Source organism: Vidua macroura, chromosome 3 (genome assembly GCF_024509145.1).
Source record: "Vidua macroura isolate BioBank_ID:100142 chromosome 3, ASM2450914v1, whole genome shotgun sequence".
Lineage (NCBI taxonomy): Eukaryota > Metazoa > Chordata > Aves > Passeriformes > Viduidae > Vidua > Vidua macroura.
Window position 1 is genome coordinate 17,389,905 of NC_071573.1, and position 23,739 is coordinate 17,413,643.

Consider the following 23,739-nt stretch of genomic DNA (forward strand, 5'->3'; position numbering starts at 1 on the left):
AGAATCACAGAATATTCCGAGTTGGAAGGGACTCACAAGGCTCGTCGAGTCCAGCTCTTAAGTGAATGGCCCATATGGGGATTGAACACAACCTTGGCATTATTAGCACCAAGCTCTCCCTGTAATGTGTCACTGAGGATCTTTAGATAGTAACAAATGGCATTTTCTTCCCTGACAGGCAAGCTCTAGGTCAGAAATCAAACCTAGGCCATCTGTCTGGTTACAAAAGCACCTTGCTTACACAAGAACTAATTTGGAAACGTGAATGAATACCTGCTGTCATCCATGAATGACAAAAGCAGAGGGAGTCAGGGCAGAAAGCTGATGTATACTGTAAGAGATCTGTATTAAAACCTGAACTCTAGAAAGGCATATTGAAGAGAGTATTTTGCTTTTCAGATGTTAAGTTTTCACCAAAATTAGAGGGGTCTTTCCAGCTCATGTCACTAAACTATAGGAAAAAAAATAGCTGTAGGCATCACCTGGTCTTGAAAAATGTGCTTTTTTAGGTTCATCTCAAGACAATGGTTTAATCCAGTGACTTTTCCTTTAGCAAAGCTCACTGAGCAGAGCTACCTGAGCTAGAAGACAGAGTAACTTCTGTATGTATGAGAATAAAGAAAAATATTTTCCTTTCTGAAAGGCTGTAGCTTTCAAAGCTTTATAAAACAGATACAGTCAGCCAGAGATTTTATCTCAGTATGAAGTGTTGGCTATGTCTCCCAAAGCAAAAAATCTTGGCCAGCTCAAGGGACTGAATCTAGGGCTTTTATTTCACAAAATAAGGCTAAAAAGAACCATTTAAATCTAATTTGATTTCCTGGATAATACAGGTTTATCCTTACCTTTTTTTTCCTGTCCATGCTGATGGTATTAGCAGATGACTCTGATAAAAGCAATACAAGGTTAACTGGCATAGTAGTACATAAAAATTTTGTATTGATTTGTTGCCCCCCAAAAATACCAAAGAAATGGAGCCAAAACAATAATGACCACGATAAATTTAATGAGCCTTTCATACCAGGCCCATAATTAGCAATGATCAGTAGGTGGAAGATCTGTATGTGTACTACAGAGGGAGAGAAATGATGCCACCTTTTAGTTACAGGATGGATAATCAGTTCCAAACTATCCCAGGAAGCAATCATATCACTGACATAGAAGATTTATGAAAAATTTATTTGCCAGGGGAAAAAAGAACAGGCGGTCATCAAGGATGTCAACATTGTGTATTTGCCAGATTCAGGAGTGAAGCACAAGCCAGGAATTCTTAAGGGGACATGTAAGACACACACCTGTTTGCGGCTGCCACAGGTGTTCTGCTGAAAATTATGGATAGTACAGATGATAATAATAAAAAAATTAATTTCAGTAGTCAGTAACAATTTCTGTTACTGCTGAGAAAATACAGTGCTGCAGAAAATTTTTTCTTCCATCTGTGTCACAGGTACAAAAGCCCAAATGAGGCAAATCTGAGTGAAACACACATTTATGGGGAAACACCCCACTGCTGGGAGGAGAAGTAAACATCATTTTCCAAACCCATTTGTGGAACATAAAGAAACAAAAGCCTACAGATCCTTTCTGGCGTTGAGGTAAAAGTCTTTGACCCTTGCTTTCATCAAATCATCCTGCACACTTTGCTTTGATGGCTCTTGTATTCTCCTAGAGGAAAAGATCACAGCTGGACACAATATAGAGTACTAAAGACAATTTTGGAATAAGAAAATTGGAGATATTGACAAACTTGGAAAAAAACCCAGCAGAACAGTGGACAACATGTGCTTACTGACTATGCTAGTTCTGGCCACTAGTGGTTTAAACACAGAGGCTTTTGTGTATATTTGATATTATCCTTCAGCAAAGGGTGTCCAACTGGAAAGGGCTTTTTGCACCACTTAGGGCCCCTCTTCCAAATGGGCTTTGCAGATCTGATGGGCCAGCGGGTCAGGTACCTGTCAAAACAACACAAACACATTTCAGTTTGAGACTGATCACTGAGAAAATGTTCCAGCTGAAGCAGAAGCAGAGCACTATAGCCTTTGCCTCCCTAACATGCCTCTTTATAAAAGGAATAACCATGAGCAGAGCTCCCTCAATTCAGAAGGGACCACTGGAAAGAAATTTTTGTTTGTTTTGGAATTTCTAACTCATCTCTCTACTGAACCAACTGGCACCTGCTTGACTTCCAGTTTCACAAAACAAATCAGGTGTAATCTCCAGGCTGCTGGCAAATTGTCCACCTGCAGCTAAACTGGAGTGTCAAATCCCTTCATTGCAACTAAGTCCAAGACTGAATGCATCCAGCCTCTAGGGGAAGTGTTATTTCAACAGCTGGTCTCAATAAGGTAAACTAATTACAAAGGCAAAATTCTGTGAGAAAGCTTCTAAATACGAATAAATTTACTTTGGGAGGATAATTAGTTATTACTTCTGCATGCAATGGGTTTTTGGCCTAGTCTTGTATTTTTATACGTCCATATTTGCTCTAATGTTCTCTGTACAATACTATTAGAGCTTCCTTGTGCAGGAAGTCAGCACCTACAGTGTAAGAGGTATTAAAATGGAATTATCATTACAACTACAAATCTCTGTGAAGAGCAGAGTCTGGCAAATATCCTCTGCTTTTTACCATTTGAAGTTTTAGACTTGGCTTTGCAAACACACAGGGGATTTCAGATCCAGAATCAGTTACTGGAAATCTTACCCTGTGGCTGGGTGGCCTGGAGTTTTGTTAGGCTTTAAATCTTTTGCTACCAGTAGAGAGGGGAATAGAGGTCCTTAGAGAAAGAGGAGTCTTTTCAGACAATAAAGATCCAAAGTAAAACCTTAGCATAATCTGCACAAACAATGCTCCAACAAATTAGAATTTGGAACAGACTGATAAACTTTGTCCAGCGATGTTTGCACGCCTCTGTTGAGTAATCCCATGGTCTTAATGTAACCTCAATCACTCATCCTCCCCACAAAAAGCTTTGTTACCTTTTATTTACATCGTGCAAATTTGAGATATTAAGAACTTTGGACAGAGACATTTGTTTGAAGGCATTTGGCACATTCCTGAGAACTACAAAGAAAGCCTGCTATACCAGGCAGCTACAGACTGCAGAACAGCAGCCCATTTAGCACTTTTCTTCCTCAGTACTCCCTAACAGCACAAACTGAAAAATTAATCACATGTGGAGCTTTCTGCCTCTGAAATCAAGCCACTTTCAAAATACTTTGCTTTGAGGAGTTTATGACAGTTAAAACACCTAGAAGCACCAGCAGGAGGGGTCTGGATGATGACACATAGCAAGATTCAGCCACTTGTTTTCCTTTATGTGCATTAAACTCATCCCTTCTGACCAGTAATGCTATGCTAGTGCATTAGTGGAATCCCTTACATAACAGCCTCGGGACAGGAAGTAGGAGAGACTTTCCTGTCTCTAATTTCACATGCAAGGGGAGTTCAGAGAGACCAAATGCAGGTCCTCAGTGTGGAATCTGGCAAAGGACCATGGCAAGGCAGCTCCTCTGGGAGAAGATGTAGAGGAATTAGATGAGCACATGAGCTAGGTCCTCCTTTTCATATTCCCCTTGCGACAAGGGGGGTGCTGTAGCACAAATTTTGGTATTGCAAGACTACACTTACAGAAAAGGAGGGAAAAAATCCCAAATTGTTTTAATGCATCAATGTGCCAAGTGCAATTCTGGTCACGTGTCCACATGATTACGGGAAAGTGCTCCTGTGATAATAAATGATCTCACTGGGAGAGTAGTGAATGTGTGAATGTGAGATACACATCAATGCTGTATGCAGGTTTAGACAGACAGTGGCTTTTTAAGAAATCCCTCTGTTTCTGTGTGGGGGCTGGAAGTGCACACCCCAATTCTGCATAGGAAGGAGGATTTAGTAATGGCCTGATTTTAAAGCTTTTGTTATTTCTCTTTTGAGCAGGTCTAATCCAGCCCTCTGGTCCAGGCTTTTGGCTTCCTTTGGGGACTGCAGGCTGGGGCTTTTCATTGTTAGCTGAAACAGACATTTGGACGCTTTCCCTTCCTGGAGCACATTTGCGTTTAGGGCTTTTAATACTTGCTTTGTCCCAAACTCAAACTTGTCCTATTTTGTTTGCTGCTTTTTTTTTTTTTTTTTTTTTTTACCTTGATTCAGCAGTGCAAAAGCCTGATGCCTGAGAGCAGTCAGTCTACAAAGTTCCTTCTCCTCTTTGACTAACTCCATTTCCTACTGATTTCACAGATTTGGTTTTGTTTTTTTTTTTTTTTCCTGTGAGTAAAAACAATCCACAAAACTCACAGAGGAGAGCTTCAAAGCTCAGCACACAGGACTTTCTTGCAAACTCTGCCATCCATGTAAGGTAGGATACACCCTTTTCTTGCCAAGTGCCCCTACTTTTCATTGTATCAAATAAAGTTTGTCTTGGGGAGTTTTTATCACCTACAAACACACACTGGCAGAGTGTTTGAATTTTCTCAAGTGCTGAAGGTTGTCAAGACAGACTCTTCAGGTGGATGCCAAATATGGCTGATCCACAGTGTCCTAATGTGTCACTTCAGTGTGCAGAGCACCCACTCTAGGCAAAGGGGGACATAACTGCCAGTCTTGGGAATTGTGACTCACCTCAGGGCTCTGCTTGCCCCCTTGACTATGGTAGGGTCCTGAGCAAGAGCAAGAATTCATAGACTTCAAGTCCACAAATGAGTAATTTATGAAAAAAAAAAAAAAAAAAAAGTGATAGGAACCCTGGTGGGATTTCCCTGATGGGAAATGGCAAGATACAATCAGGATGGAAACAACGGTGGTTAATTGACCCGCAGTCATTTTAATAGCCTAAAATCTCTGTAGCATGTGGAAGTCTGTTTTCATGGACTCTATTCAGTGGGCAGGCCTTCCCACTTGGAGGTTGCCACTTTAGACCTAGGAGCAGGCACAAGGCTTTCATGTGCAGGATAAGGGAAATGGGAAAACCACACATACAGCTCAAGCAAAGGCCATGTTGGTACAGTTCAAGTCTGAACTTCTGAACCCACACTGAATTTTTTCAATATGGCTTTTGTTTGGATTAAGAGCAGAAGGCAGAGGGCTACAGACTGCAGGAAGCACTCGATCAAAGTGCTGGCAAGACTGCCTCCTCCCTGCCACATCCCTTCCCATGACACCTCTTGGCTTTGCTCACCTGCAGCCCCTCTGGCTCTTCGCTTTTGAATACACATGCTATGCACAACACAGTTCCCATGCAGATGAGAGGAACCACATGCTGCTGGAGCGAAATGCTGACAGTAGGGAAACCAGATTCTGCTCCCAGGGACTAGAGGTGTCCACAGAGCCTGAGAACTTTGTAATTCTTGAGGAATTTGTAGGGAGCCTCCCTCTTGCTTAACAGAACAACTCCTCCAGTTCAGGTGATGGAGGTGGGATTGACTTGGATACTATCTGTGCCAAGTTATGCTCTTCCAGTAGGAAGCTGGAAATGGAGTGGCAGCTGAGAACTCAAAATCAAGTACTCCATAATCTTACAGCACCTCTTGCTGACAGACCCCAGTCAGAGAACCTGTGATATCCCCTAGTCCTTTTGGATAGGGAACAACTTCACAGTGTTGTGTTTTAACCAATACTTTGGACCTGCCAGAAGAACATGAGTGCTATATTCATATTAAAAGAGCATCTAGATGCTGGCTTGAATTCAGGGACTGTTCTGGATAGACTATTAGTCCACATTTTCCATGCAAAAACTTCCATGCTGAAAAGAAAACTGCTGAGCTATTCAGGTTTCCATTACTGAAAGGAAGACGTTTGACCTACAGCTGAGCTTGACTGTTTCCCAAATGGTTCTGGTGTGTGGTGGCCTGCACACACATGACTCTGGAGTATGGGAACAGTCTGTCAGCCTACACAAGGCTGGTGAAATCCCTTAGAACTTCCTCAGCCTCGCATGCTAGTGAAAATATTTTGTTGCTGTAGCACTTAAGTGGAACATGCCAGGCTGGAGCATGAACAAATGCAGAAATAACAGCAGGAAATTTTGAAAGGGAGAATACAGGCTGAGGATGAGGGAACAATCCTTGGCTGCGTGACAAATTTGCTTGTGGAATGATCCCCTGGAAAGAGTGAAAGCCCCAGACTGGGCCAAACATGAGGAAAATGAACTGTAGAGAGTAATTCTGCATTGACAGGGCAATCTTCATTTGTTTTCAATGTCCAACTTCTGCAGACAAATGATACGTAAGAGGAGGTGAGGACACGAGACTCAAGAGTTCATGGATGATGTGGGTTACTCCCATGGCCATTTCTTCCAAAGAACCATAGCTAGTAAAGCAGTTAAGTGGTAACATTCATGAGCTATCACTGTCAAAAACAAATCAGGCAGAAAGCAAAAAGGCAAAGAACTGAATTCTAAGAAATGAGAAATATCATGGCAAGTCTCACCTGGACAGTGTCCCAACTGCAGGGGATAGAAGAGGGAGATTTGGAATGCTCCCCAGTTGAATTCTGACCACAAGGTGTTCTTATATATCTCCTACCACCCTCAGCTTAGCTGACCACAAAGCTTAGCATTTCACTTTCATCTTATGCCTTCTTCTGCAGTTCCCAATCTCCTCCTCTGTGTTACATTACATCATGGATGAATGTTCCATACTATGCTAGACAGCTGTATAACCAAGTACAAGACAGGATTTGCCTGTCAGATATTCTCAAAGCATTCTGCTCTTCTTGAATTCCAGTAGTGGAAACAGGATAAGGAGATGGAGTGGGTAGAGGAAGGCCAGCTGCCAAATGACCCAGTGCAAAGCAGGGAAATCCTTATCTCTTCGCAGAGAAATCTGGGGCATGTAGAAGGGAATGTCCAAAGTTTGTACAATTGAGATAGTACAACCAGTTCAGAAAACAGAACAGGAATTCTGCTTTTTGGAAAACATCACTGAATAAGCAACAGAAGAGCACCTTCTTGAGAGGCAGAGGGATTTTGCATGATAAATCCACACTTCACAACACTAAATCAATGGCATGTCAGCACCCCTGACCCTTGTTAAAACAAGGCAGTTTGCTGATAGTTCCATATGGTGGCATGATACCTTTTAATCCCAGCTAGGTGCTAGCCAGTGCATGCCAGACTCTTTGGATTTGAAGCAGGCTCACTTTAATCAGGGTGACAGTGACATGGGCCAAACATTCTGGCCAAGACAACCACAACCGCAGTAAAAATATAGCTGAGGAACAGCTTTTTTTTCAGTGCTTTCGAAAGTATACATTAATGCAGCTCCTCAGCTCTTTATGTACTTCCTTAGTACATTTGCCCAGGAGCTGTAGAGTTCCTCCTGTGTAGCTGGCCTGTACATTGTCTAAGGGACACATCAGTTTTTCATCAGGCTCATTCATCCCTCTTTCAGCAACAAATGAAGCTGCTCTCAAAAATACTGACACAGCCTTGGAAGAAGCCTGGCCAGCACTGACCAGAACTTTGCAAGACAGGAAAAAATGAAAGGGATTGCTCATCCAAATGAAGTAATCTGCCTTCAGCCAGACCAGAGTTGCTGCTCCGAGTCTACAATGCTCAGGTCTGTATTGTGGCAGAGGCACTGGGCTCTGAGTCTCAATTGACACTGAAGTGATGAATCTCCTTCAGTCTCAGGTGGTGTGAATGGAATCAGTCCCTAAGGCTATCTTAGGCTTTAGTCCTGTCATTCTAGCAGCTGATGGTGTAGTATGTCAAGAGCTCTACCATGAGCAAAACATTCTTCACCTCAGTGTAAGATGGCAGGCAGTTCCCAGACACTACAAATTCCCACAGAAGTGTGTGAGGTAACATCTAGAGTAAACAGTGACTTCTCAGAAGCCCCTCCTTTACAAAAGTGAAAACTTTCTCCATTCAGAGTAAAGAGATAGACAACAGATTACTTACATTACCTGTGTTTCTGTCTTAGAAAAGCTTTAACAAGGAACCCAAACATATTATGAGGCATCTCAGTTTCTCCCTGTTGACATTCCCAGGGCCATAGCCGCAGTGCAGAAAGGCACTGCTACCTCTCACCTAAGCAGAGTGGTAAAGATGGCCAGAACAGACAATACAGTGATCTCAAAAAGAGATGAAGCTTGAAGATTTGGAAAATACATCACTTAACTGTGTAATGCACTGCCTGCTATAATAGGCTCTCTTTAGATCCTGTTGATCTCTTCTTGAACTGGCACTTAACAATCCAGTAGACATAAACACAATGAAGGAACAAGCTAAGTCAGGTGAATAGCCCTGATATCCCATGTTTAAAGGATGATGCAGACATGTTCTGATGGCATTGAACAAGGCAGCTTGTTTGACTCCAAAGTTCAAGCCCCTTTCCTCCCCTGTCAGTTCACTTGCATTTGGCATCACCACAGATTGAGTGCTTCCCAAGTTACTGCAGACTTACAGGAAGTTTTGGAAACAAATACAGAGGCAAAGACAAGGTAAGCTTGGACAAGTCATTTATGTGGGAAACTTCTGATAAGAGCTCTGGCTTCATTCCCAAAATAAGTACCAGCTAAATGACTTCAGTCATTCAGCATGTGGGTGCACTTCAGGCTAAAGGAAGGAAGCAATTTGTAACTCCTGCCTTATGCCATGCCAGCTACTGCTCCAGAGAGCAACGAGGGAAGTACAGGCGGGGGTTCACATGGTCAAAATTCTTACAGAATGGCCAAGACTTTGCAAGGCTCCAACACACAGAGTTCTCCCGTTCCAACAGGCTGATGAGACAGTATCATGAGGGACTTCAGGAGAACACTCCTGAAGTACTCTTGCACTTTATCCTAGCTCTTGGGATAGTGTAAGCCTCACCACCAAAACTCTCAATCCCATTTCTTGATCTTATTCTCTTGTCTCCACTCAGACCCCAAAGTCTGCCTACTTCAATGCTACTCCATATCATCAGCAAACAGCTCTGCTCTCTTTTTCTAGACTCCTTCCACTGGGTCTGCTACATTCCCTCTCTGGGAAGAGAAAAACAACGGCAGTGTAGGGAGGGGCTAGCAATGCAGTAATCTCCAATTTAATTAATTTAGAGATGTAGCACACCTACTTGCATGCAGAATGTATCCGGAGGTATTCATTCCTTGTTCTTACTAAAGGTGTATAGAACAATTTGTAGGAGTCAGGGCATTAGATCTGGAGTCCTGGTGTGATTCCAGCAAGATACTGCATATACCATTTCCAGTCTCAACCTGCTACTCAGGGTTGCAATGTGAACGCTAACAAGATAATATGCTCCACCCTACAGCTGCCAGGTAAGACACAGGTACTAAAGAATCCTCAAGACTTGTAAGACACAAGGAAAAAGGTATTACAGTTGAAGTATCTGATGGCTACAGGGCTACATCAAACGTAGAGTCCTCTAATCTGACCCTCACTGATATCCATTATGCAGCCTGCCAGCATTTCCAGGAGCCTCTCACAAACCTCTACTGTAGAGCCAGACCTGAAATGCAGGAGTCTCCAGCTATCCTCAGCCTTGCAGTCTAAGCTCTCCCAGCGACAGCCCCATGGCCTCTGGTAACCCCACGGTTTGCTAATGCGAGGTTCGTACACTGCTCTGACATCCCCATGGAAACAAAGTGTGAGGTTATAAACAGGGGATTAGCACCTCCAAGCACCCAGCACAGAGCAGGAGGCGGCTGCAGGCTTTCCCTTTGCCCACCAAAGGCCAGGGGCCATTCCGGCTGGGGAGGGGGAAGAGCAGGCAGAGGGCAAATTGCTGACTGGAGGAAACTGGGATGGGGTGGAAGGTAACGGGCCTGTGATGGGCCCCTGCTGGCTGCTCAGCCCACCCTCCTCACTGCTGGTATCACTGCCTGGGCACCCTCCTGCTCTTGGGAGCTAAATCGGCTAAGAGAGAAGGGACTGCTCAGCCTGGAGAAAAGAAAGTTCAAGTGAGGTCTTACCAATGTTCCTAAATACCTGAAGGGAGGGTGTAAAGAAGAGAGGGGTGGGCTCTCCCCAGTCACTGGTGCTCAGTGACAGGACAAGAGGCAATGGGCACAAATTAAAAAAGAAATTCTGTCTGAATGTAAGAAACACTGTCTTGGATGAGGCTGGTTCTCTAGAACAAGCTGCCCTCAGAAGAATCTGGGGAAGGTCTATCCTAGGATATACTCAAAACCTGGCTGGACAGAGTTCTGAGTAAGCTGCTCTAGGTGACTTGGCTTAAGCAGGGAGCTTGGACTAGACAATCTTCAGAGGCTTCTTCCAACCTCAGCTACTCTGTGGTGCTGTGACGCCATCTGTGGCATCCTCCTGTGACTGCCTTACTGATTGTTAGTGATGAGGAGGTGAGCACAGCTGAGGAAGGGCCGGCAGACTCCAACATGTGTGGCAGTTTTAATCTTGTGTGAATAAATGGTTTATATGAGATACAACTTGTCCTTAAAAGACTGCCAAGAGAATATCATGACAGATCTTCTCCAAAATGCTGAGTACTCTTTATGAACCCTGCTGCCTGAGGCATTTCTCACCCAGTTGTAAGGAACTGCTTTTCTCTTTCCAATTTATTCCTGAATAAGAGAAATGTGGAAAGACAAGACTATTCACCTGTTCAGCTTGGGTTTCTTGGGAACGTGCCCTTCAGGAAGTGGAGGCCTGTGGTTTGGCAACAAACCTGAAACAGAAAAAGATGTGAGAATATTTTGCGGTGTCTCTTTTATTGCATTCAGAAGTCACCTCATAAGCCAGGCAACAGCACAACAAAAGCTCAAGTACATTAGAAAGGGTATTTTATCTTCAGTCACTGCTGAACCTACACCCTAGCCAGAGAAGCTGGTAAGTTGGGTATATGAAGGAAATGTACACCAACGACACTGTCACTTGGGCTCATCACTGAGGTTTTTACAGAGGACACAGGGAACTGGTGTCCAATCAGATTCCATCTCCAGGATGGAAAATCTGACTATTAAAATTCTCAGTCCATTTAACTTGGATACAACTCAGGTATCAGGCATAAAGATCAGCACAATACTCTTGACTGTGTCAACCTGGGTCCCACTCCCAGGGAAAAGTAAAAAAGTCATCACATGGCAGATGGCAGAGTTGTATGTTACTGATGGGGTAGGTCAAGCTTAGGTAAATCAAGTTATTTCAGAAGCAGGTGTTTAATCATTAGTTACTGGAGACTGAGCCACTTCGTAGATCTTTCTGCAACACTTGTCTCATCTACAGCAATAAATGTCTGCTGTCAAGGCAGGAGTCAGGACAGAGAAAGCAGAACAAGTAGTGTCTGTTCCATCACCTCCCAACACTTGGACCATAACAAGTTTGCTGGGTGACTGGACAATGACATCTCACTGATCTATACCAACTGGGCAGAAGACCCCTCTCAAGGGGTTCAGTAGGTACCCTACAGTCAGGGGTTATCTCTGGCAGAGTTATGTACCTGCACGGTGAGCCATCTGCACACAGACAGCAACCTTCTTGTGCTCCTCCAAGCAGAGGCCTGTGACCCTTCGTGGCAGCATCCCTCCATCTGAACGGATAAACTGACTCAGCAGCAAGACATCCTGAGGGAGAGAGAAAGGCAAAACCATCAGTGCCCGAGCTACCTCCACTGCTGTGACTGCAGGTGTTGTGCTGAGCCTTGCGTTGTGTACAGAACCCAAAACAATGTAAAACAAACAATGATTCCTCCCTACGCATTTTGTCTGCAGCTTGGCAACAAGTGGCTTTTGCTTGCTGTCACTGCCTGCCAGTTTAGCTTAGTAAGGTCACTCAGATGGTCTGAGTCTTCCCCTGACTTCACTAGTGTAAACACATGATGTCAGCTGCAATCCCTGCTCCTTCACTGTTTCACTACTTGCTCCAAGACTCTTGCTAAGATAATGTGTCCTAGGTACTCAGAGTTACACAAGACCTACAGATGGATATTGTTTACACAACTTGAAATGCCATCACAGCTGCTGTCCTAAAGTTCACAGATATGTTAGATCACCTCTGACTCCCTCCTTGCTCCCTCAGAGCAGGACTGTTTTCTGCTATCTACTCCTCAAACTTTTTATCTAGTTTCCCATGGTGGAGCTTCCCTCAGGTCTCTCTGGAGGGGTGGAGAGCAGGGAAATGGTCCAAGCTGTTGCATGAGGAAGCTTTATGTGCTGATGAATAAGGACTAATAGGATAAATTGCTGCACTCAGTCCTTCAACTGTGTGTGCATTAGGTGGGGCTGTGACAGCCATGGTGGATGAAAGGAGCACTTCAAACAAGCTGAGGGTTTGTCTGTGATTCAAGAACCATTTAGACTACACTGCTGTTGACCTTTACAATTAAAAACCCTAGAAATGTAAAGCAGCCTTTTTAATAAAAATAAAATTAAAGGGATCTCTAGGATCAGATAGTATCACAGGGCTGGAATGACAAATTTTTAAACACAGCAGCAACAGCTGTTGCACAAGTGTCCCATTAACTATACACAGTACAACAGCCCAGGATTCAGATCCATGCTCTCCATTTCCACACACGACACCAGTGCAAAGATACCCCTCAGACCAATATAAGCAGGCATTCTTGACATCCTGACATCAGCATAAGTTGGCCCAAATGGCCTCCAGAGACTTCCCACTTGTTTTTTCCCCTTCAACAGACTTGTTGCTGGTTGAGAGTTTACTTGTCCATGGCTGTTCTAAGTATGTTCCTAGTTGAGGCAGCAGGACCATGCAGGCGGAGGGGACCAGCCAGCGAGCGTCCGGACAGAGCGAGTTCAAATGAGGCATGGCAGAACTTTGCACCCCTCAGCCAGGACAACTGGCAAGAACGAAGAGTACTTGTTGCTTTTCATGTTGGGTGATCCTGACTGCCAGTTCACAGATTTACACACCTGCTCCTACCCCCCACCCTTGCTGCTCTACAAAGAGCTCCCTGGAGCATTCTTACCTTCATTTACTGGCCTTGCAAAAGCAAATGATCCCGAGTAATATAAAGTGAATATTCAGAAATCTATCTGACTAGAAATTATTCACCTACCCCCACTGCGCAAGACCAGCTCAGCTGTCAAGGAAGCTGCTGGAATTTAGGATGCCTTTCTGGTAATCATGGATTCTGACAGATGCTGTCATAGAATCGTAGAATAGTTTGGGTTGGAAGAGACCTTAAAGATCATTGAGTTCATACCCTCATTTGCCCTGCTGGGCACTCTTTCTTTGAGGCAGCTCAGGATAGAACTGGGTTTCTAGCCTGTGACTGTACATTGCTGGGTCAGGTCCAGCCTCTCATCCACCAGCACCCTCAAGTCCTTCCCAGGGCTGCTCTCCATCTGTTCATTCCCAGCCTGTCTTGATACCAGGGGCTGCACTGACCCAGGTGCAGCACTTTGCACATGTTCTTGTTAAACTGCATGAATTCCCACAGGCCTACTTCTTGAACTTGTCCAGGTTCCTCTGGATTGCATCCCACCTCTCAGTTGTGACATCTGCAAACCTGACAAAGGTGCACTGAATCCCTTTGCATATGTCATTAATGAAAGTACTAAATAGAACTGGTCCCAGTAAGGACCCCTGAGGTACACCACTTGTCACTGATTTCTATCAGACTCTGAGCAGTTGACCACTACTCTTTGGATGTGAATATCCAACCAACTCCTTATGCATCTAACAGTACAGCCATTGAGTCTATCTCCTCCCAATTTAGAAAGAAAGATACTGTGAAGCCCATGTCAAAGGCTTTAGAGAAGTCCAGATAAATGACATCTGAAGCCATTCCCTTGTTCACTGATGGGAGTCACTCCATCACTGAAGGTCACTGGGTTTGTCAGGCAGGACTTGCCCTTGGGGAAGCCTTGTTGGCTGTATGAAATCTTCTTCCTGTCGTCCATGTGTCTTAGCACAGCTTCTAGGAGGATGTTCTGTGATCTTCCTAGGCACAGAGGTGAGGCTGGTAAGTCAGTAGTTCTCAAGTTCCTCCTTTCTACCCTTTTTAAAAATGGATTCCAGTCACCTGGGACAAAATGCTGGTTACAAGTATTATAGACAAAATGTTGAGGGTTTTTATTTGTTTGGGGATTTTGTGGTTTGTATTTGTCCTTCCCACCCCCAATCAATACCATCCTCACTAATATCATCATGACACACGGTTTCCCTCTTCCCAGAACTGGCTTTCTTTCTGCATCCACTTGTCTACAGTGAACACGTTCAGACTGATTTTCAGATTCAGCTCCTTTGAAAACATGGCATGTCATGTAGGCCCACTGACATTTAGACACTGACTATAGTATCTCACTGCTACAAAATTATTTATCAGGCACCCTACAGAACGATGCTGTATCCAAAGAACAAGAAAAGCCTAGCTGAGCAACTAGCAGCAGGCCCCTGGGAGGCCATCCATGGTTAAAGGGAAGCAGAGTATCCCTCAGCCCAGCTAAAACATGGCCCTGCCAAGGAGAACAGTAACCAGGGCACCAGATGGTGCCAGCTGCACTAGTAGAAACTGGATGGAGGCCAACCAAAATGTCCAAAGGCATTGACTTTTGACTGCTCCTGAAATACACTAGATTGGATTCAGGAAAACAGAGCAGGACTCCATCCTCCTTTTCCCTCTTCTTTAGCTGTCTGCATCTTCAAATCACCAACAGCTCAATCTGCCTGCCATTTAGCACATAACACTAACACTTCCCAAGTGAAAAAGGACTGTTCAGCTTCAAGTGCCTAGAAAGATAAAAACTTGCAAGACTTTGCTACCAGCCTGCTGCATTACTCTGTGGAGAAGAGGAAGAAGAGAGCTGATGGCAAATTGGAGGCAGTTTCAGTCTTTGCAGCCATGAAAGCGTAAGTAGGCCACACACTCTTGTGAAGGGTATGTGTGTGGTCCAAATGATGTCTCATATTACCACCACACCTCATGGAGTCACAGGCCTGTTATCAAGTGTTTCCATGCAAAGGGGGGTGGTGGGAAGCAAATGGTGATAATATTTTTTTTTCTCCCTGTGGGGAAAAAGAAATCAAGAGAATCTGTTCTCTATTATCATCTCTGACCACCAGTGTCACCAACTGACCAACACCCTGGTGTGGCAGTCATTTCTTGACTGAAATCATCAGTCATGTCCCAGCTGCTACAGCTCCAAATCACAGTCACGCTGCTTGGCTTAAAATGCTGCACACTTGACCAAAAGCTTGTCCATTTCTGAAGATTCCCCACAGTTAACAGGCCAGGTGCCTCTCCCAGAGTATTCACACAGATGTATCTCACCACTGGGACAAGGCAGACAGGTACAGCCAACTTCATGGGGCAGCTGTGGAGGGAAGTGAACAAGTACATGGAGCAGTCAAATTAAAAAATATGTCTGGCAAGTTCTCATGGTGCCGTCATGTTCCATGAAATTCACATTTTGTGCTAGTGGACAGCCAAGCCTGTAACCACTGATTTGCTTTAATCACTGGACAGCTCCCATGAGGCTGGACCCAGATTCCCACCCCTGTAATCTGCAGCATTTGATGAAAACAACTTGGACTGAATTAATCTAGGGCTAATAGGCAAAGCTTGCAGTTTGGTTTCCCCTAACTATTGCCAAAGCAAGATGACATATTTACTGCCTTCTCAAACTAATGATGTTTGAAGTGGATAAGGGGAAGAAACGAAAAACAAGCTTAGCCTCCACTTCTAAAAGGGCTGGACAAACTTGCTAGATGGAGCACTATATACTGCATATTCTTGTGAATAGATGGTAACCAAAATGCAGAGGCACCTGCATTTTAATGTCTGCAGACACTTTGAAAAGCAGGATTCTTGACTGACACGTGATTCATTAAAACTTTTATTTACCACAAGAACAGTTCTATCTGTGCAGCCAAATTACTACTGGGCTGTATCAGACAAGTCTGCCAGTCATTATTTCCAGTTATACAAGAGTCTAGTTTTTCCTTTCTCCCTTACTCCTGGGAGCTGTACACCACTCTCCACGCATTTTGTAAAAGAATTGCAGGTTTCAATCCAGTTGCATCCATACGATGACCAAAATAATTTTTTTATCTCCGATGGATATGAAAAAAAATCAACTGAGATCTCAGTTTCACTGGACAGACAGACACATGCAGACCACAAACTGTGGGAATTTATATATTAAGCTCTGTTATCCTGAGCCACAGCAGAGGATCAGGATTGAACTGGGAAAGACAACTGCAGCCCTCTACACCACAGCTGAGGCAGGTTGGAATCATGACCTGCTAGTGCTCACAATGCCTGTTCAATTGATTAATGACTTTGGAGACACTGGTCCCCCAGTTCTCAGACAGCCAGAGTAACTCATTATGCCACTACTTTAGACTGTGCTAGTTGCACATGACAAAAGGAAAGTCCTGTGAGGTCATATTACTCAACTCCCTCAGGGGCTAATTCAACACTTCCCTTTTCATAGTGCCTCATTCAGTCCAATTACAAGCGTCCCAAGCAAAAAAGCTCACACTTTCCTTTCTGTGCAACCAACTGATCTCAGCTTATCAATCTCAAAGGAACCACCATCCAATCTCTCACCAAGCTCATCTTTTCGGTTATGCTGTATGAACTAGGATATATCTTTAACAAAAATAGCTGCTCTCAATTTACAGACAATTAGGACAATTAACCGTCATTGAGAAAAATGTCCCATTGTTTAATTGCTCACAGAGTTAAATGCCTGCACTTCACTACTTCAGCATCTCAAGATTCTCCTGCTCACGACAGCTGCAGCAGAGAATAAAATAGCAGAAAGTACTTTAGTGCAGAAAAGGGAGATTTTAGTTCACCTTTTTATTCACTTTAGTACAGAAAAGGGAGATTTTAACATTTGAAAATCCCGAAAATATGTGACTAGTACAAGGCATTCAAAAAATAAGGGACAAGTAGAGAAATGGTCTACTCCGGAACTCAGATTTCTCCTAGTTCTAATCAGCCCCACAGAGGGATGCTTCTAAATATGAGGTAGGAAACATCCGCAATTTCAAAATACCAGTTCACAGTGCTCTCTTTAGCTCTTTGTCCAGAAGGAGCACTGCATATACACACTAGATGCACATGCATTCAAAATCTATGTGACAGCTGAGATGGACACATTCGTAGACTGTCTCTCAGCATCACAATTTCTTAGCAATCATCTTAGCAATAATTAGTTACAGAATCTTAGCTACAGAATCTCTCTTCACATTTAGTTTTCTCTTGTCTCCTTAATGCACAGTAGAAATCAGGATCTAAGAATCAAAGTGAAGTGTGGAAGAAAACTCATAACTTAGCTCACCCTACAAACACGTGTAAAAATCTATGTTTCACACTGTCTGTTGTGATCAATTTCTAATCCTGGAACTCAGACTCTACAGAATCATATTGTCTGAAACTTCTTTGGTTCTTCATGGCATTATCTCTCCAGATACTCAGTGGAGTCTTCTACCACACATGGCAGCAGGAACTGAATCTATGTAAGTCTACATATAAATTTCCAAGATGTAATCCACTGCTATAACTTATTTCATCCCTGAACATCAGTTTATAGTTTCTCAAGGGCTGTTAATGTGTGACTCATGGAATGCTTTCTGTAAATCTCTAGAATTACTGAGTTTAATGATGCTGTTTACTTCTTGCATTTAAAAGTCACATAAAATGATACGAACCTTAAAGTATTTTCCAGAGTAAGTAACAAGTTGTTTTTGATTATTACACAATTCAGCAACCATGAAAAAGAATTGCAAGGAATCTCTGCATTCGAACACGGGCAACACAAAACAGACATGATCCAGTTTTGTAGTACTTTATAAAGCTTAATGGTATTTGTCATTTAACCTAATTTATTATGATCTGCAAACTCATTGCATATCCAAGTTTCTCATGTTACTGAGAAACCAAGCCAGGAAACATGAAATATTCCCTTTCCCCCAACTTATTTCACTGTTTAATATTGCACCCAGCATGAGTAAGAATCACTGACAACATTAGATTCTAAATGCCTCCATTTCTGCAACACAGGCTTTGAAAGACACTAAATGTATTTCATTTACACCTCACATCTGTTGTTTCACCTGTTTGGAGTAATTAGAAGTATTTTGTCTGGTACTGTTGCCATATTCATATTATCCATAATTCATGAGTCTTAATTAGTCCTATCCAACAGGTTATTTGCTTTTACTCCTAACTGACACCTTTTATTTGGAATTTGCAACATTTTATTTACCAAACAGTAATCATCAGCATCATTCTCCTTCCTCTCTTATCTGCTTAGTATGTCACTTGCAGTTTTCAAACCATTTGGTGATTCGCTAGGATAATTTTTTATGCTTTAAAAAAATCCTGTGAGTGAAGTAATGTATTTGTTAGCTAATTCCTTCAAGACCTCGAGGCAACATGCAATACAGGCCTGCTGGTCTGTACCTAATTCAATGCTTAAGTTATTTGTGTATTTGTTTTTTCCTGTTGTTTTACATTTGTAGATTGCCATCAATATACAGATACAAAAACATGTGTGCACTAGGACTACACACAAACAGCACAGTCATTTTGCAACCAAAGTGGCATCCAGTCCCCTTCTCCTCTCAATAATGAACTTTCTCACAAACATTTCTTTTTCTCCAATGTATTTGTATCCCCCTCTCTAATCCTATTGACATTAGCTTATTCTGAGTTTTCTGTTGCCTTATCTTAATAACAGCATGTTCCTGTCTATTTTTCTTCTTTTCTAATTCCAGTGCTGGGTTTTAAGTATGCAAGGGGGTAATTTAGTCCTTTTGTAAACTCTGTGTCTGAGTGACCTCTTGTAAAGTTACATTCTGCATTTGCTATATCATGCTTCTTATTCTGAAGTGTCCGTGACTATTGTACTTTTGTTTTAAAGCACTACAGGATTTCCTTCCCATATTCTATGTTTAGTGTTAGTTATCCCCTCATTAGTTAATAAACTTCTCATTAGCATTTCCTACAAAATGCTTGAATAAAACCTGTTTTTTCTTTTGCAAGGTAAGTAAAAATGTATGCTCCTTTATACTCAGGAAGAGTTTTAAAAGCTGTATGAAACAGTTACTAACTTAATGAATAATGACAAATGAGAAATCATAGTGCTTGAAGTCATGTAATTGACCTAATCAAGACTTCTGGCCTCTCTGGAGCTAGGCCTGTATCCACTGACTAAATGCTATAATCCAGTTTGATTCTCTGCAAAGCGCAATGGTGAAACGCAGGTGGGCACAGAAGAGCTGTATGGCCTTTTTCAGATCAGATGGCCATGTGAGTAATTCCAAATCTCCTCTTTGATACAAGCTCATCCTTTTTCCCAGGAACACCATCAGCTAAGGCAGACAATTACTGTGTAGGAGGCTCTTGCTGCACCCAAGAGAAGCAGAGCTGGAGTTAAGCATCTTTACTACACCCAGGAAAACACAAGAGGGGCAGTTTGTGGGGTATGTAGATCTGAGAGCAATACTTGTCTAGGGATGAGGGTTGGGGGAACTCCCTCATTAAACTTACCACATAATCGTACTTATGCTTCAGGTTCCAGCGGCAGATGGGACACTGGCCAGATGGGTTTGGAGGAGGTGGTGCTTCAGCATCCTCTATAATTCTCCCTTCAATCTAGGAAACAATTCAGAGCATGTAATGATCAGGCACAGCTTACAGCTCTCCCTGTGACTCAAGGAATGCTTTTCATCAAGTCCACAGTACATTGACCAGTTCTGTGACGATGTAAGGGGGACAGTATTTGCATCATTCAACTCACTTTTATAGAAATATAACAAGCTCTTTGGTATGCTTATGCCACAGACTATAGGGAGAAGGAAAAATTCAAAGGGCACAGAAAACCCTTTGGCAAATTCTTGTGTATGTTTTTCTAAATGTAAACTAGTTGACAGTCAGTGTGCAGTTCTCATAGTCACCTGAATTCCACTTATTGCAGTACTCTTTTAAACCACCATGCCTTGAAAGTGGAGAGGCCCTTTAGCCAAAAGCTTTAAAACAACTTTTTTTCTGGGTATATGAGAATGTCACAGAATAGTAGATGCATGTTATAGCTGCAAACATGTAGGGGCTTGCTAGATTATAAATCACCAGCACGGGAAACTCTGAGCAAAATTTAAATTTAAGAAAGGATAATTAGGAAATGTCTGTGGGGCTTGAAATTTATTTTATAATACTGAAATTTCATCCAGTTTAATTCTCTGAACAATTTTTTTCACAAGATTATAAAATTATCTTTTCTACGTCACTATAAACTGGTGACATTTAATACTCAAATTTTCTCACAAGTAACATACAGAGAGATATACGAGGTGTGTAAAGGAAGAACTTGACAAATTTGTTTCCTAATCGTAGATGTGTTAGAAATACAAAGTCTATCTACATGTGCACTTGTCTTCTTTTTCTTTTTTGAGGAATTACTAATGGAAACAAGAGCTATCTCAAGTTGCACCCAAAAGAACAGAAGACACAATAAAACTAAGCTATTTTTTTCTCCAGGATATTTTGGAGTTTCCTCTGGTCAAATTAAGATTAAAAGCAGATTCTGAACACCAACTGTCCGCCTCAAAGTATGCAAACACTAGAGTTTGAAAAGAAAACCTGGGTGGGATGCAAAATTACTTTTAAGAAAACATCAGGTTCTGTGCCTAAAAACCTGGGAAGAGAAAAGCATGACCTTTCCTGTAAGTGTGCACTGGAAACTGGCATCCAGCTGAACTCACAGAACTATTTCATATGCCAGATTTCTGCCTTTCTGATGATAAAATAGAAACAGGTAAGTTACTTGTAGTTTAAGCATCTCAGCACCTCAGACAGAATAGTCAATTTTTAAGTAAGATTCCTTCCCCCACAAGTACAACAGCCAGTTTTACAAAAACAAATACTTAACTATGAACATAAGATGTAGGTCAGTACCTAATTTTCTATTAATCAGTAAAGTTATTTTCAGGGAAGCGGGTGTATCTAGTCTTGATTCTTGCCAGTCTGGCTTCAGACTGTATTATGGCTGTAATTCCATCTTGGAAATAAAGATTCAGAATGCTATGTCAACATCAATTTTTCTTGAGATAAATTTCAGTGTACAAGTTTTGGCAATGATTTTCCAACTGCTGAGGACTTCTATACCGTTAATCCACTCAGTTGCTATTTTTCTGTTAAACATCTAAGAGGGAGTGTAGGGGCTTTACATTCTCAGTATGCTGATGAAATCTGTATTTCTCTGGGATTTATTAACTGGTTGACATCAAATACTTCCGTCAATACTGATTGAAAACAAGGACACAGAAAGATGAACAGGGAAATATGGATTCAAAGAAGACTGATGTAGAATTGGCAGGATAAATGGAGTGACCAATGGATACATTGAGAAACATATCAGCACTTTAGTTTGTCAATTTACACCATTTTTTTACATTTTTCTCATCTAGGGGCACTGATGGATTCCAGACTGATGCTAGGATATTATACAGCAAATATATCCAGACCTTCAGGAAGATTTCTTTTCATAAAGGGCTCTGCTAATGTAATGCTTACTTTTTCTACTTCAAGCCTGAGTTAATGTTTTGGACTTTTGAGAATATAATTTACATCCCCTTTGAAATTGAATGAGTGCAAACTACAGCAATCCACCGAGTGTGTTTTGTTGCTGTGCATACCCCCCTCTTGTTTTAGTTAAAACAACCTCAGGTCACACTTGCAAGCTCTTCTCTTCTGGGCAAAGATTAGTAATTTGGCACTTGAAGGCAAGAAATAGATACTTTCCATCATACCTACTGTCACACTTTAAACTTGTTTTTTGTTGACAGTCTTATGACATCTTGCTAACTGCCATATATTTTAGATATGTAATATCAAATAAACTAAGTTATCTCCTCCATGCAGGTTTCAGACATGACAATGTCTGCTAACACAAATACAACAAAACTTTCAACAAAATATATTTCTGACAAAAATACTTAAGAGTTTCAGAGGCATGAACAAGCAAGTTTTTTCTGTTTCATTAGCAAGCAAAATAGCCCATCCCCTTTTTATTATTTATGTATCTATAGATTGACACTTAAGTACACTCTCTTCTAGCTATTCCCAAATTCCTCTTTAACTCTCCTCATCTTTTATATATATATATATATATATATATATATATATAAGGATATAGTGCTACTGCCATATGCAACGTGAGCAGAATAATGCAATCTCCTTTCCCCTTCAGTAATTTCAGTGCTTCTAGAAAATGACAATTCTCTTGATAAAAGTATAACAGATTAGATGGTGCTAACTACACAATGTTCTAATTCTACAGCTTTAATCTTTTCCTTCCTGCCTTAAACTGTAGCTAAGAAGATGCTCTTTATCAGTTACTTCAGAACTTCTGTTTCATTTTCAGGAGCAGTTTACCTTTAGTATTTAAGGTCTTCCTTTGAAAACAACCCTTTCACTTTATTTTTTTTTTTACCGCTGTGTTGTAAGATGGAAGCCTTGTATCACCTGAAGTCAGAATGGCACACGCTGCAGTTAACAAACCCAGCACAGATCAAAGGCATGAGATGTGTGTGGCATGTAAGCGGTACAGACACGTCCTGCAATGCCACATCGCACTGCCAGCTCAGGATGAAGTGACAAAGCCACTGGCAATCCTCCCCAGTGCCTGTCCACACTCAAGACAATGCCAAATTGCACCAGCTTAGGAAATGAACTGAAAAATGGCCTCTAGTGTTTTAGATCCTGAATGCCTCTGGTCAGGGATTCCAACTTTAGCCAGGCTGCAGCGAGGGGTTTGTCATGAGTGTTTCTGACTGGAGGTACCTGTCACCAGCAACAGGGTGATGATCCTGTCTCCTTCAGCAGCCAAACCCTCCACTGCTTACCTGCACTCGCAGCAAATCCCCACCTTGGCTCTGCCTTCACACCCTGAGAGGTCTTTCAAGCAGAAAACCGTCCCCTTTTTTCCTTTACTTGTGGTGGGGTAGGGCACGGGCACACACACGGCGGAAAGAGGGAGAAGCCACGGCAGAGGTAGCTACCAAGGAAAAGAGGTGCAGGGACTTACTATGGTCGTGTTGCCTTCAGTCACCTCCACGACTGCAAAAGAAAAAAGAGACGGGAAGCCACAATGAGACCCATGCAGCCTGAAAGAAGTAGCATTTGGGAGGGGGCGGGAGAAGAGGGCAAATTACAGTGACCGCAACCATCTCTCAAGGACAGCGGCGAGGCAACGGGGCCAGGGCCGTGCAGAGCTCCCTGAGGACTTACCCTGGCGGAGGGCTCGGGCCGGCGGCGCGGCCCAGCCGCTCCCCAGGAGCCCGGAGAAGATCCGCCGCAGCCCCCCGCGGAACAGACTGGGCGCCGCCATCTTGCCGGGGCCGGCGCTGCCGTCACGCCGCTTCCGGCGGCGGGAGGGGGGGGGCGGCGCTGCCGCCGCCATTTCGGGGCACGTCCCGCCCGCCCCGGCGGCCGAGGGGCAGAGCTGGGGGGAGAGGAGGCGTCTCTTGCTCTGCTCAGGGTCTTCTCCGCGGGGTGGTCCTTCTCATTGTTTTCGTTTGTTTCTTTTAAGTTTGTTGTGGTTGGTACTGGGCTTGAGTTTTCCTGGTTTTTTTTTTTTTTCTTTGTTTGTTTGGTTTGGTTTGGTTGGTTGTTTATTTGGGAGCTTGGGTGTTTTGGCAGTCGTATCAGCTTGGGACCACAGCATCGCAGATTCAGCTAGGTTGGAAAAGACCTCTGAGGTCTGAACGCCAGGCAATGGGAGTGCCACCTCCAGTCTTTCTTTGAACACCTCCAGGGATGGTGACTCCACCACCTCCCCAGGTGGCACATTCCAATGTCGAATCA

The 23,739-nt window shown here is 42.9% G+C and overlaps 1 protein-coding gene across 1 annotated transcript; it reads right to left on the reverse strand.

Annotated features, from left to right (window-relative positions):
• Positions 1-1,160: 1,160 nt before the first annotated feature.
• On the reverse strand, positions 1,161-23,294 carry MRPS18A (mitochondrial ribosomal protein S18A). The gene is made up of 6 exons (XM_053973880.1): positions 23,164-23,294; positions 22,961-22,992; positions 19,426-19,530; positions 11,398-11,521; positions 10,560-10,626; positions 1,161-1,955 (listed from the first exon to the last, which is right to left on the reverse strand). The coding sequence occupies exons 1-6, from the start codon at positions 23,261-23,263 to the stop codon at positions 1,811-1,813; spliced, it is 573 nt and encodes a 190-aa protein (XP_053829855.1). The 5' UTR covers positions 23,264-23,294; the 3' UTR covers positions 1,161-1,810.
• Between the last annotated feature and the right edge of the window lie 445 nt (positions 23,295-23,739).